Source organism: Felis catus, chromosome B4, assembly GCF_018350175.1.
Source record: "Felis catus isolate Fca126 chromosome B4, F.catus_Fca126_mat1.0, whole genome shotgun sequence".
NCBI classification, from domain to species: Eukaryota; Metazoa; Chordata; class Mammalia; order Carnivora; family Felidae; genus Felis; species Felis catus.
In genome coordinates this window covers 94,041,093-94,055,546 of record NC_058374.1, presented here as the reverse complement: position 1 = coordinate 94,055,546, position 14,454 = coordinate 94,041,093, and the positions used below count along the sequence as shown (strand labels likewise).

General features: G+C 35.3%; 1 protein-coding gene across 4 annotated transcripts in view; it reads right to left on the bottom strand.

Moving 5' to 3' along the window:
- CPSF6 (cleavage and polyadenylation specific factor 6) overlaps positions 1-14,454 on the bottom strand; it is a 33,814-nt gene that overhangs the window by 14,711 nt on the left and 4,649 nt on the right. For 2 of the 4 annotated variants that reach the window (XM_023257220.2, XM_023257221.2), the window contains exons 2-8: positions 10,741-10,950; positions 8,536-8,639; positions 5,281-5,426; positions 3,965-4,138; positions 3,724-3,834; positions 2,774-3,278; positions 443-558 (exon numbers count right to left, since the gene is read on the bottom strand). In XM_023257220.2, the coding sequence (XP_023112988.1) occupies positions 443-558; positions 2,774-3,278; positions 3,724-3,834; positions 3,965-4,138; positions 5,281-5,426; positions 8,536-8,639; positions 10,741-10,950 (1,366 nt within the window). The remainder of the gene's footprint in view (positions 1-442; positions 559-2,773; positions 3,279-3,723; positions 3,835-3,964; positions 4,139-5,280; positions 5,427-8,535; positions 8,640-10,740; positions 10,951-14,454) is intronic. The other 2 variants (XM_023257222.2, XM_023257223.2) reach the window with 1 other exon arrangement.

The window sequence follows — 14,454 nt, the reverse complement described above, 5'->3', positions numbered from 1 at the left end:
CCCCAAATCATTTGGGATAAAAGCTTTTATAAAAGAAGAACACTAAAGTAACTACAGAAGACATCTTCATTTCTTTTTTAAGGGCTTCACCATTTGTAAAAAGCTTTTATGTGAGTAAAATTAGCACAGTTTATTATTACAGACATGTGAAGCACAGGTTATTAATTTGTAAATATGAGAATCAGTTGCCTTAAGGTCCCCAACACATTACATGTCAGGACTAAAATTTAAATCCATATATAAGAATTTAAAATTATGGGTCTATTCACTGCACTGTGACATATCACTTCCCTCAATTTCTTTTAAATAAATACAGGTAATGATTTGGAAATACGAACATAAATACTAAATATAAATTACCAGTCTTCAAGATTGCACATAGTTTTAGGTCGTTCCTAATAACATAAATAAGAAATATTAATACAGGAAGAAATATACAAACCAGCACTGGCATCAGACACAGCTCTTGAAATAGCACTGCTTGAGATTGCCCTATTTCTATTCATGATTTCTTCAAACTCAGCTTCACTCAATGGCGTTCTTGCAGTATCCATTTCCCTTTAAAATAAAAATGAACCTTAAGTTGCACTCAACACATTTTTCAGTTAGTTGTAACAGTATAAAACAATTCATACTAGTTGCTTGGGACAAGTGTCTTAGAGCTAGTAGTTACTTTTCCAGACTGAAGCATGCTATTTACCTTACAAAGAGAGCAAGCCTAAGCAAAATTCTACAACACTACCTTTCAGTTGAAATAAAGTAGCAGCTTGGAAACCTTGTCTTTCTGGAGATCAGGGATAATGTATTTACAGATCTATAATATTTTTCAGTCATACAAAAACATACATAATAAACGGTCTTGAATGTTATAAGGTAGTTACACATTATTAGCTCTTTTATTTATATATACATACATTTAAATGTTGACAGCAAAAACTACAGCCCTACACAATCAAGGAATTTGGTTACATTTTTGTTTGGATCCTCTAGGCACAGGGCCCAACTCACAATAGAAGGATAACAAATGTCTGATTAATTAAAAGAACTTCAGGCGGGGACAAGATCTTAGATCATCTTGTTTGCCACTGAATCCCCAGAAGAGTATCTGGCAAATAAAAGATAGTAAGTGTAAACATTTGTTGGAAAAAAGTGAATTAAATGCCAAAACTTTCTAAAGCTGCTGGACAACTATGAAAACTATACATGTACACTACATGTCGACTATACTTCAAAAAAAAAAAACTGTACATGTACAGTACAGGAAAAGGTAAGCGTTCTTCCATCTTAGTTACTAGTTACAAGGTAGGACACTGAGTTGAGAGAAGCAGCAGCAGTTCATTCCAATGCAATGAGGAAACAGCTAATCTAACTTTTTACATGCTTTTAAGGTATTACTCTCATTCCCAAAACTTTATAGACATCCTGACCAAATTATAAGTTGTTCAAAATCCATGTATAATTTCAACTAAATGCTGTGACTTGGGCCCATTCTATCCCTCTTAAAAAAAGAAACCTCATGTAAGAGGAGTTTTCTCCAATTTTCAATAAAAAATTAGTCATAAATAACCATCACCATCCAATTCTTGAAAACCTAGTACTATCAAAATTCTATTATGTTAGGAAAAAGATACGAAACTCAAATTTTATAATCAAACCAAGTCACCTAACCCACGCCTGTCCTCTAAAGGTGAACACTTAATATGAAGTCACTAACTGGAATTAAAGTGAACAGAAGAAGTTATACTAACCCAGTAGTTATTTTCTAAAGAAAACAGAGCCATTTTTGGCAGTCATAAAGATGCAACCTCTATGAACAGATAATGGTTAATGTGCTTTGTTCACAACATCAAATTTATTGCCATGTGCCTGTGCAACTGCATGGAATTAGGCAGATTCTCAAATCCATTCCTTCAGGACATTTTCAGACAAAATAAAGTACAAAGTAGTTTAACAGTGATAGTTTAAAAATATAAAATCAAACGACAAACTCAGAAGTAATTAAAGCGGACAAATTCAAATGGCTCTTAGAGATTATAAATATAGCTCTCTAAATTATGTTTTGAGTATGGATAGTTTTTAAAGTACTTTGGAAGGGGGCTAAGAGATCATTTACTTCAATAATGGTTTCAAAAAAAAAAAAAAAGAAATAATGGTTTTCACCTAGCTCTTCTCCAAGGATCACCATTAATTACTTTAATTTCCACAACTGTGTTTTACAAGTCTACCCAAATATAGTTGTGTATCATTTAATGTTTCCATTTCAATTAAAAGTTAGTAATTTGATAGTCGGGACTCCTGATCAGCAACGAGATAATCAATAGTACCTATCCAACAAATTGATCGAATTCCTAAAACGAAGAAGGAAACTTTAGTGCTCTGAGTAGTATCATCAAAGGTAAATGAGATTCACTTTAAAATCTTAAAAGTAGCTTGAGGATCCCATTTGCTCACTTAAATTATCTTTATTATTATCTTTATTAACCTCTTTTAACTTAAATAATGGAAAGGAATCTCCATGAATTAGTGACTTGCTCTAAATCACACATCTATGTAAGTGGTGGAAGGGGATTATTCCCAACGCTGTTTAGTATGTTTTCATCATATGATACTGCCCCTTCTAAGAAGAGCAAACAATATAGAAAATTAAATATCTGGGGAAAAGCCCATAATTAAAAAACAAAAACAAAAACAAACCTCGGCGATGAAACGTAGAGTATTTTTTACCGATCAAATAACACACCAAGTCTACTGTCATAGATACATACTGACTTACCTGCCAGGAGGCCCATAGTCACCCCTATCATACGGTGGAGGTCGGCCATATGGATCTGTTGGTGGTGGACCCCGGCTATCTGATGTAGGCATGCCGCTGTTAGTCGGTGGAGGAAAGAAAGCCGGGTTCACATGTGGAGCTGGTGGTGGGGCACCTGGAGGTGGTCCAGGAAGATGCGGAGGAGGAGCAAGTGTAAGGGGTGGCCCAAGAGGGCCAGGTGGGCGAGGTGGAAAGGGGCCTGGAGGTGGAGGTGGTCCCTGTTGTGGAGGTGGTGGACCAGGAGGGGGGCCGTAGCCCGGAACTGGAGGTGGAGGGCCAGGAGGAAGCGGACCCAATGGAGGCTGCCCAAAAGGTTGTCCAGGAAAAAGAACTGGTGGTGGTGGGCGATCTCCTCGATTAGGAGGCCCAGCTAGAGGAGGAGGCAGAACCTGACCAGGAGGTGGAGGACCTGGTGGACCAGGTGGGCCTGGAGGACCTAAGGGTGGACGTGGTGGAGTCTGTCCAGCTATAGAATAGAAGAGAGAGAAGGAGAGAGAAAAAAACCACTTCAATAAGGTATTTTAACCTTAATGCCAAGATTATACTTTTAAAACACAACTCATAGACCAAGATTCTTTCTCTTTAAATGAAACCCATATGGTAAATGCTACACTAACAACTATGAAAGTGAAGTACATCTTTACAATTTTAGCCAGCTCAATTTATGCTTAAGAAAAATTATTGAAACAAAAAACGTTAATAAACATTACAATGCTTAGAGATAGTTTCCATCTTTCAGTGTACACACACTTCTTACAGTGAAATCACCCACCTTATATTCTACTCTGATGCCAAGCTAGAAAGTGAAACAAGGAAAAATGGTCTTGAAAGGATTTTTTAAGAGGTAAGAAAATAAGACGGATGTAAATATTCTATATATAAGTCAAGCAAGTTTGGAGAAAAATAAAGACCTTTTAGGCCAAAAATGGGTATTTCCTCTATGCTGTGCCCCATATGCCATGGAATCCTAGTTTCCAGGAACAAAGGCCGAGTTCCTTTAACAAGATGCTTGATCAAATTTCCTGGATTCCAAAAATAGCATAACAAGGAGAGTAAGTCACATTAATAATGCATTACTTGAAAAAGAGAGAAAAGGAAAAGAGGTATTAAGGTAGACACATTTTATCCATGGTAATTTAAGAAAAATTTTACCTGGAAAAGGTGGGGGTGGCCCTCCTGGTCCTGTTGGTCCAGGAAATCTGTCCCCACCGGGAACAGCCCCTGGAAAACGGCCCCGTCCTCTACCACCTTGTGGAAATGCTGCACGTGAACTGCCTCCTGGAGGACCAGCTTTACCTTCCCCAGACATTTGTCCTGATTGTGTAGCTGTAAATATCCAAATACTCATAAATAGCATTTATTAAAATAGTCCTCTGAAATGTAACCACTGTTATTTAGAAATAACTCTACTTCAAAGTTCACATATGCTATATACTAACTTGCAGATGTCTTGGGCCTGTCCAAACTACATGAGAAGTACTGGATGGAAACATTCACATCTATTTAAGTTCTTTTGAAGTCTCAAAATATCCAGAGTTAAATGTATTTCCAGTGGGTAAATATGAGTTACTTTCAAAATACCAATACTCAGCAGCAGCCAAGACTAAAATTCTCCAACAGAAATCTTAATTTCAGTAAGCACAGATTATTTAAATTTCGTATCATATTCTTCAGTTAAGTCTTAACTGCTAAAACATTAAAAGAAAAACAGCCACTTGAATTTGTTAATTACACGATTATCCACCTTATCTCTTTAAGTGAGAGCATTTCTAAGTGTTGTTAATGGCCAATCTTTTTTATATTCACTTTACCAAGTGGTGAAAGATCTTGGTGCCAAGCAGAAAATCAATGAATATTTTCTGGTTATCAGTGGTTTCTCCCCCACCATAACACACATCCACATAACTTCCCTTCAATCTAAAGATTAGAATGTAGTTTCTTCCTTTCTCTAGGATGGGAATGACAGGACAAGACTGGCAGAGCTATAGAACTTGCACACTGTTGTATAATATTGGGTCTGTGACATCTAGAGAAAAATGGGAGTAAGTTTCCAGTATATAGGACCAAAGCCATAAACCAGTAATCAAATCAAATTTAAGGGATAAACTTTCTAAAATGGATTCTCCAGGGGCGCCTGGGTGGCGCAGTCGGTTAAGCGTCCGACTTCAGCCAGGTCACGATCTCGCGGTCCGTGAGTTCGAGCCCCGCGTCGGGCTCTGGGCTGACGGCTCAGAGCCTGGAGCCTGCTTCCGATTCTGTGTCTCCCTCTCTCTCTGCCCCTCCCCCGTTCATGCTCTGTCTCTCTCTGTCCCAAAAATAAATAAATGTTGAAAAAAAAAAATTTTTTAAATGGATTCTCCAATGAACTAAACATTAAAATGACTTCTCTAGTGTAACATCTAACAAATGCTAGCAACATTGGCTAAAAATGCACATCTTTTAATAAAGGCCTCTGAGGGATTGCTTACTTTTCCTGGACTGCATTTCAAATTGACTCAGGAACTGTTTATTGCATGGAGTTACAACAGGATTCTGACCATGAAGTTCTCTTTTAGGCAACAGATCCATTAACTTTTTTGAGGATGCTTCAGATCCAACACCAACAAGGGCAAACCTAAAAGATGTTTAAAGGGGCAAAGACAGAAAGTGAGGAGGGATTAACAAAGCTACTGTTATTAAAAAGGAAATGGTATGAATTTACCTTTAAGAAAAATGAAAATATTTTTTTAAGGTAAAACTATACAAGTTCACACTTTCATCCTTAGCTTTTTCAAAATAACAACCTACCATACAATTCACTCAATTAAAGTGTACAATAAGTGTATATTCAGAGTTTTAGAACGATCACCACAATTTTAGAGCGTTTTCATCATCTCAAAATGAAAGCCCATACTCATTAGCTGTGACTCCATTTCCTCCCAACCCCCAACTTTAGGAAAGCACTAATTCACTTTCTATCTCTATGAATTTATCGATTTTGAACATTTCATATACATGAAATTATACAATATGTGGTCCTTTATGAATAGCTTTTTTCACTTAACATAATGGCTTTAAAATTTATGCATGTTGTAGTATGTATCATTACTCAATGTCTTTTCACGGCTGAATAATATTTCACGATATGGATACAACACATTTAAAAAATCCATTCATTAGTTGATGGACATTTGGGTTGTTTCCATTTCTTGGTTATTAATAATGCCACTGTGCAAACATGCTCAACATCACTGACCATAAGGGTAATGTCAATCAAAAACCACAATGAGATGCCATTTCATACCCACTAGGATGGCTATAATCAATAAGATAAACAGTGCTTTTGAAGATGTAGAGAAAATGAAAATTTCATACACTACTGATGGGAATGTAAAATGGTATGGTCACTTTGACAAATAATCTGACAATTCCTTCAAAGGCTAAATATAGACTTAACATAGGGGCGCCTGGGTGGCTTAGTCGGTTAAGCGTCGACTTTGGCTCAGGTCACCATCTCACAGTTCGTGAGTTCAAGCCCCGTGTCTGGCTCTGTGCTGACAGCTTGGAGCCTGCTTCAGATTCTGTGTCTCCCTCTCTCTCTCTGCCCCTCCCCTGCTCATGTTCTGTCTCTCTCAAAAACAAAACATTAAAAAAATTAAAGATATATGTATTTATGTGTATTTATACATATACTTACATACATACTTATATAATACATATATACGTATATATAATATATATACACAATTAACATATGATCCAATAATTCCACTACTGGTATATATATATATACACCTACCAGAATTGGAATACATGTTCATATAAAACTGGTACAAGAATATTCACAGGGGCATTATTCACAAAAGCAAACGTGGAAACAACCTCAATGCCCATCAGATGATGGATGGAATAAAAATGTGATATAACCATATAATGGAATAGTATTTAGCCATAAAAAGAATTAAGTACTGATACATGCTGAGACATGGCTGAATCTTGAAAACATTATGCTAAGTGAAAGAAGTCACAAAGGACCACGTATTATATTATTCTATTTATAGAAAATATTCGGAATAAGCAAACTCATAGAGACAAATTGTTAATGGGTATGGGATTTCTTCTGAGGGTCATGAAATGTTCTGGAATTAGTGATAACTGTAAATATACTAAAAATCATCAGATTGAATATTTTTACAATTTAATGAATTTATTAATTTAACAAATATGTATTGAGCACCAACTCCTACATGCCAGGCACAATCCAGGGCTAGGGATACAAGAGTGAACAAAATAAAATCCTTCCTCTTGTGGAGCTTACAATCTAATTGGAGACAAGACAAATAAGTAAAATACACTATAATAAAGAAAAATAAAGAAAGGAAATAAACTGGGGATAAAATTTCAATTTTATCTGCTCCTACCCTATAGTGATATGAACAGAAGCTAATATTTTGCATAGGGTGATGAGGGAAGGGAATTCTTTCAGGAGAGTCCTTAATGAAGTGAAAGAGGGGTGCCTGGGTGGCTCAGTTGGTTAAGCATCTGACCCTTGATTTCAGTTCAGGTCATGATCTCATGGTCTTGAGACTGAGTCCTGCGTCGGGCTCTGCACTGAGTGTGGAGCCTGCTTTGGATTCTTTCTCAAAATAAGTAAACAAACATATTAAAAAAAAAAGAAAGAAAGAGATCCATGTGGATATTTGGGGGATATAACAAACCAAAAATAAGAAACAACTGGTGTAAAACTCCTAAGCAGGAGTGTTTTTGAGGAACAGCATAGACAAACATTGCTGAAACAGCATAAGGAAGGTGAACAGTGGTAGGAATAAGGTCAGGCAGGTGGTGGGGAAACAGATCATATAGTGCCTTATAGGGCCACAGTTAAGATTCTGGCTTTTACTCTTAGTGATAGAGAGCCATTAGAAGATCTGAAAAGGCAAATATTGATGGCACTTTTTTCCAATATTTACATTTTGTAATAGCATAAGCCATAGGGGATTTGGGGTGAAAGCAAGAACACAGGTAGGAGGCTATTACAAAAGTTCGAGTAAGAGATAATAATGGCTTGGGCCAGGTAAAATAATTACTGTAACACACAAGGTATGATGGAAAGAATTAAGACATAAGAGAGGATGTGCATTTATGGATAAGTACGTTTAACTCATTTTACCAAACATGTTCTAAAACCTGTGAATTGTAATCCTGTTCCTTCTTTTTCCACTAAAAATATAAGCACGAGGAAAAAAACCTGCAAGTATATTCACTAAAATGTTAAGAGTGATTATCTATGGATGGTGAGCTTGTAGCTTTTTATTTTCCTACTTCTGGGTATCTGTTTTTTATAATATTCCTATAATGATCCTATCTCATTCATATAATTTAATAAGTTTAAAAAACTGAGCAAAACATTTACGTTACATTATTTTCCAGTTGCCCATCTTCCTCCATCCCTTAATCACAGGATAATAATGCTTCTTCAAACTGTCATTTCAAAAGTCATTTCAACCACAGAGAAAACTCAGGAAAATTAAATAGACCTAATCTGTCCACACTTCCAGTTTTTTACTAGTTTTAGTGAGCTAGATCACAAGGTAAGTAAAATAAGTACATATCTCTGCCCAAGAACCCTCTGCCAATGTGGATAATAAAGCGTGTGAATGGTTAACATTAAGAATAGCTACTACCAAAATTACAATCTCTAGTTACTAACGTATTAGGAAAAAAAATGAAAACAAGATTCTTACCCTTTTGACTGGCCATTTGCCCGATTTTCAAAAAATTTTATCTCCAAAATATCATTTACTCCCAAAGAATGAACTGCTTCAGTTAAGTCTTCATCTGTTGTCCACTGCAAGATATTTCCCCCTCATTAACCATCAAAATATAACCAAGATGTTTATTGTTTCAATTTAGTTTTTAAGGGTAAACTCAGAACAAACAAAAGACCATTAACAGTGCAAATCTAAGTGCAATTTTGCCAGTTGGTCTCCAATTTTTAAATGACACAAAAGCACCTGAGGACATTAACTTCATCCTTTGATAAGTTTCAGAAATTAGAAGGTATATATTCTTAGAGATAAAAGACTTTTTTTACTTTTAAAGAATTTCTGGTCTCTCCCAACTTCAAACTGCTATGACGTTACATTTTTAATAAAACCAATCTCACTTATCACTTCTCTCCCTAAAGGAAAATTACTTTGGGAAACAAAGTCCACCTTATGTTTGAGTATAAGATTTTAAAAAAAAAAAAAAAAAAAAAAAAAAAGGCACATGTATTGAGTACTTATCATGTACTTTATACCAGATATTTAACTCTTAAAACAACCCTATATTAAGTCCTGTTAGTATTCCCATTTCACACATGGTACAAAAGTTAAAAGGCTTGTCTAAGATCACAAAAGTAATAAATGGAGGAGCTAAGATTCAGTTTTATTTAGCAATCACACTCCTCACAACTACACTGCTACAGTCTCCAATATTATAAAACTGCTCAGACTGAATGATTATGGAGATGGGTTCGTTTTTTAAAAATGTGAACATTTAAAAATAAAATGCTACTTAAGAAGGGTGACAAATGTTAATTTACAGACGATTTTTGAACTTTCAAATTATGCAGTAAATGTTTCTAAGAGAGATGAGGGGAGCCTGGCTGGTTCAGGTCATGATCTCACCATTCCCAAGTTCGAGTCCCATGTTGGGCTCTGTGCTGACAGCTCAGAGGCTGGAGCCTGTTTTCAGATTCTGTCTCCCTCTTTCTCTGCCCCTCCCCTGCTCACGCACACACGCACACTCTCTCTCAAAAATAAATAAACATTAAAAGCAGGAAAGAAACTCAACAAGCCTGAAATATAAATTAGATGCTGAAAACTTTTTTTTTAAGTAATCTCTCCACTCAACATGGGGCTCAAACTCACAACCCCAAAATCAAGAGTCGCACGCTCTTCCAAATGAGCCAACCAGGAGACCCTAATAATGAAAGCTTTTAAAAACCAGGGTCGTACTGTGCTTTTCCCTACAGTTCTGAATCTTGGTTTCAGACCTTATGTGAGTATTCTTCTTTCTAAAACTAGGATACTGTAAGTATAGTAGTAATAGGTTAAAAAGAGTATTACATTTAAACTCAAGATAACTGAACTATATTTAACTGGAGTCTCTACCAAAACAAGTTGAATGACCACAAAATTCAAAACTAGATCTAAAATTTATAATGTTCTAGGGGCACCTGGGTGGCTCAGTCAGTTGAGCATCACTTCCGCTCAGGTCACGATCTCGTGGTTTGTGAGTTTGAGCCCCACATCAGGCTCACTGTTGTCAGATTGTAAGTACAGAGCCCACTTCAGATCCTCTGTCCCTCTCTCTGTGCCCCACCCCGGCCTGCATTCTCCTAAAAATAAATAAATATTAAAAAAAAAAAAAATAGGGACCCCTGGGTGGCTCAGTCAGATAAGAGTCTGCCTTTGGCCCAGGTCATGATCTCACAGTTTATAAGTTTGAGCCCTGCATCAGGTTCTCTGCTGTCAGCACAGAGCCTGCTTCAGATCCTCTGTCCCCTTCTCTCCCTCTACCCCGCTCTTGCTCTCTCCCTCAAAAAATAAATATTAAAAAAATTTTTTAATAAAAAAAACAAACACCAAAAAAACCCACAAAATTTATAATGTTCTAAACATATTTGTATTTCCCTCCTCACTGCATAAACAAGTATATAGAGCAACAAATCAACAATTTATTTTATTTTATTTATTTATTAGTATTTTTTAAAATACTATGAAATTTATTGTCAAATTGGTTTCCATACAACACCCAGTGCTCATCCCAACAGGTGCCCTCCTCAATGCCATCACCCACCCTCCCCTACAAATTTTTATTTTATAAAAATGGAACAGATTAACTACGTGAACAATTCAAAACCAAATACCAATAAATTTAATTCATACATTAAGTTTACTTACCCATGTCAGATTTCCGATATACAATGCAATTCTCTTTCCAGTATACGTATAGACAACATTTGGTGCTGCTCCTTTACCCACATCATCACCAACAGTTGGTGGGAGAGTATCCATGTAATCACGGTCTTCTGGGGCATCTCCATTATTTGCAGATGGAGAGATGACATCATCATACAAATCTATCTGATCATGCCCACCATATTCAGCTTCCTGAGACACAGAAATAATGCCCTAGATTATACAACAGTCAGACTACCACTAAATAATAACAAGACAAATTCATTCAACTATTTTGTTTTAAAAATCCAGTAGAAAATAAAGCCCCAAAGATCTCTGTACAAATCTTTAGGCCATAGATGTAATCTTGAATGGTGCCTCTAAAGTGAATTTTTACACAATAAATGCTATTTTCCCACTGATATATGTTACAATACAGGAAATAACGTTCCTCAGGGAAAAGAATACGTAGACAAAATACAGTAACAATATAAAACTTTTCTTGGAAGTACAATATTCTGAAAGTAGAAATAACAATACATAAATGCAAATAGATGGACTTTAAAAAACAATACAAAAATATCACAAACAAAACTTAAATCCATTATAAATCTTTAACTGCAGAAAAATAACAACTATTATTTTCTATGACACTCAGAATCTTGTTTTTCAACTCTGTGAAAGATGTTAGTTTTAGAAAAAAGCACACTGAGCTAAGCCAACAGGAAGGGATGAAGAAATGTGGGTACCCAAATTATTCCAAAATCATAACAAATCAACAAGAAAAGAGAAACTATAAATAAAATGAGTAAGACTATTCAAATTAGTATCTAGTGATAGTTCCATTATTCTCAGTCAATAAAGAGTTAATGCTTACTAGACTTCTTAGATCTGCAGTCAATTTAGCAAAAGATATCTAGTCAATTAGCAAGAGAAAAGTGATATGAACAAGGATCTAGTAAAGCTCTGCCATTGAGTGTCACCAACAGAATGCCCCTTACAAGCCTAAATGGTAAGAAAAACAAGAAACAAAAAAGAAACATATGTAAATAGCAGAAAAAGGAAAAAGGCAGGTTCTACCCTAAGTAAGTACAAGAAAAATGAAATGCAGACATTGGCAGAACACTCAACCCCACTTAAATTGCCTTTAGTAAAGGCCACAGGCTTGACTAGACAGAATCTGAAGAAAAACTATTATCTTCCTTCCTTTCCATCGCTAAGTATCTAAATCAATGTGAACTATTTTATCTTTCTTATGAGGTAGAATATTTGAGATAATAAAAAGAGAAGCAATTACAATTATAAAACAACAAACTTGAGTTCAGATATAAGCTACATAAGCTATATGCTCTCATTAATATAACTTATTAAGGATGAAATGTTATATAAATGGCACACAATGAGAAGCTAATAGTTCTAATAGTTTTAAGGACTATTACAAGAATAGAGAATGACCCACAGACAGGATTTGTAATATGACTGTAAACAGATCAACAAAATATTGTTATCATAGGCCCCATGGGAACAGAGCTCAATAGCTGTTTTGTTATTCAGAAGGGCATCAGAATTAAGATTTTTTTTTTAAAGAAAAAAGAAAAAGAAAAAAAACCTAAAAGGGGAAATACCAATTATATGCACAGTCAAAGGGATCTGAAATTTACAAAGTCATCTTCAGGTAACCTTCTGCATAACCGAGTTAACCAATTTACTAATTATATAACAGCATCTTTACATAACATTTTGTTATGAGGCCCAATGTCTCTAAGACTTATTTAATAAGGAATCCAAGATCTCAAGGTAAGTTAAACAACAAAGCCATCTTTAGCAATGGGCAGAAACTAAGACCACAAGTCACTAAATTATGTCATAATTTTGTTTGTACAGCAATATCAAAATAATCTTTCTTAACTGAGTTTTTCTTAAAGTAACATGTTCCAATGGCAGTGACAGTGAAAATTAGAAAAAAAGAGGATGAATTTTTGTTATCAAGTTTCAGTGTAGCTGAAGCTTCAGGCAGCTTGGTGGCAGCAGTGGTTCCATACACTTAAGATACTAAAAAGATTCCCACAAGGGGTAGTGGGCATTTTAAACTCCTGCAATCCGGTTCTGTACTTTATCAAATGGAATTATTATTATTACTATTATTATTCAAAGGGAGCTGTGTTTCCATCCTCCTTGGCAGAAACTATAGTCACAATATATGGTCTGAGGGAGAGTCAAAAAGAATGCAAGGATTATTTAAAGGGTTATGAAATAGGTTAACACATTATTTGATTTTTCATTAGTTGTAAATCTTGGAAAATGTACACACACTTAAATAGACAATAATTTATAAGCATAATCGCAGCTACACTGACCTGGTGAATCACAATCACTTACTATTTTTGTCCATCCACAAATTGCTATGTTGACACCAACCAATTTTCCATATTGATATGATTCTATCAATATTTAGGATCAGCCATTTTGTCTGGTAGTTGGACTGCTTCCAATTGGTTGAAGTATGATGCTAATTGAGATCAGGGTCCTGGGGTTTGATATCCATGTGGAATAGTTAGCTTCACTTTGTTTCAAGGCCACAGCCTGTACTTCTAGCCCCAACAGTATGCATTTGAATGCGGTGAAAAAATATTAATGAATCTAAATACATTTGCTACCATTACTAAAAATGCAACTCAGCATATACTCTTTTAATGTCAGTAATCTTCCTTCAGCTTCAGCATATCACATCTATCCTCATTATAAAAAAAGATAACACCACATCTACTTTCTGTTCCCACTTTAAGAAAGGGGAGGGCATGCATATTCTGTAACTATGCAACATAATATCACAGGTCGTATAAAAAAAGGTGAGCTCTGAATGTCTACTGAACAAAAAAATAGCTTCTACTTTGTCATAGAGAAATGGTCAACAGTGTCAAGTTCCACTATGGAAAGAATCTTTTCAAATTATTACCTTTAGGAAGTTTTAATGGCATTCAAAAACCAACCAACCAACCAACCCAAATCAACACAACCCCTCGAAATATTTCAGATGCCAAACAATGCCCAGTCTTTATCTATTTTTCATACTAATTAATCTACTCACAGAGCTGCACATTATATATAACTTCCAGTAAAATAAAAGTTCTTCGGATTTGTTAAAAAATCCAAGTGATTTTTTTCCATTTCCTACATTCTAAATTACTACAAGCATTATAAAGGCAAGGCATCCTTTCAAGATTTTATACTTCAAGATTATAGTCTACGTGATATACAAGTAGCTGTTGCCACATCAGTGAAAACATTAAAATAACATGGATAGTAAAATAACGAAAATTCTATTAGGTCCTTTTTAAAGGCAATGTTTCTTAACTTTTTCATTACCACCATCTTCTTCCTTCCAAAGACTTATCTTTAGACATACTTTCCTTATCACCTCCCATAAAATTTTAATTTTATGTATATACTGTATATACTATTACTGGGATGACCATGGAATAACAGTATTACACTCTTCATTCTCCCTAATAAGCCCAACGTGGCCTTTGGTGATCTGAAATTGTAATAATACCTTTCCTGCATTATATAAATACCAGTCATGGTACAGTAAGAGCCACTTATTTCAAAGCCCCTCTATTAAAAAAACAAAAACAAAAAAGGAAGGAATTTAATAGTCATTTCCATTTGGAGAAATATAAAGGAGGGAGAGGTTTACAGTTCGTATTTACAAAATGT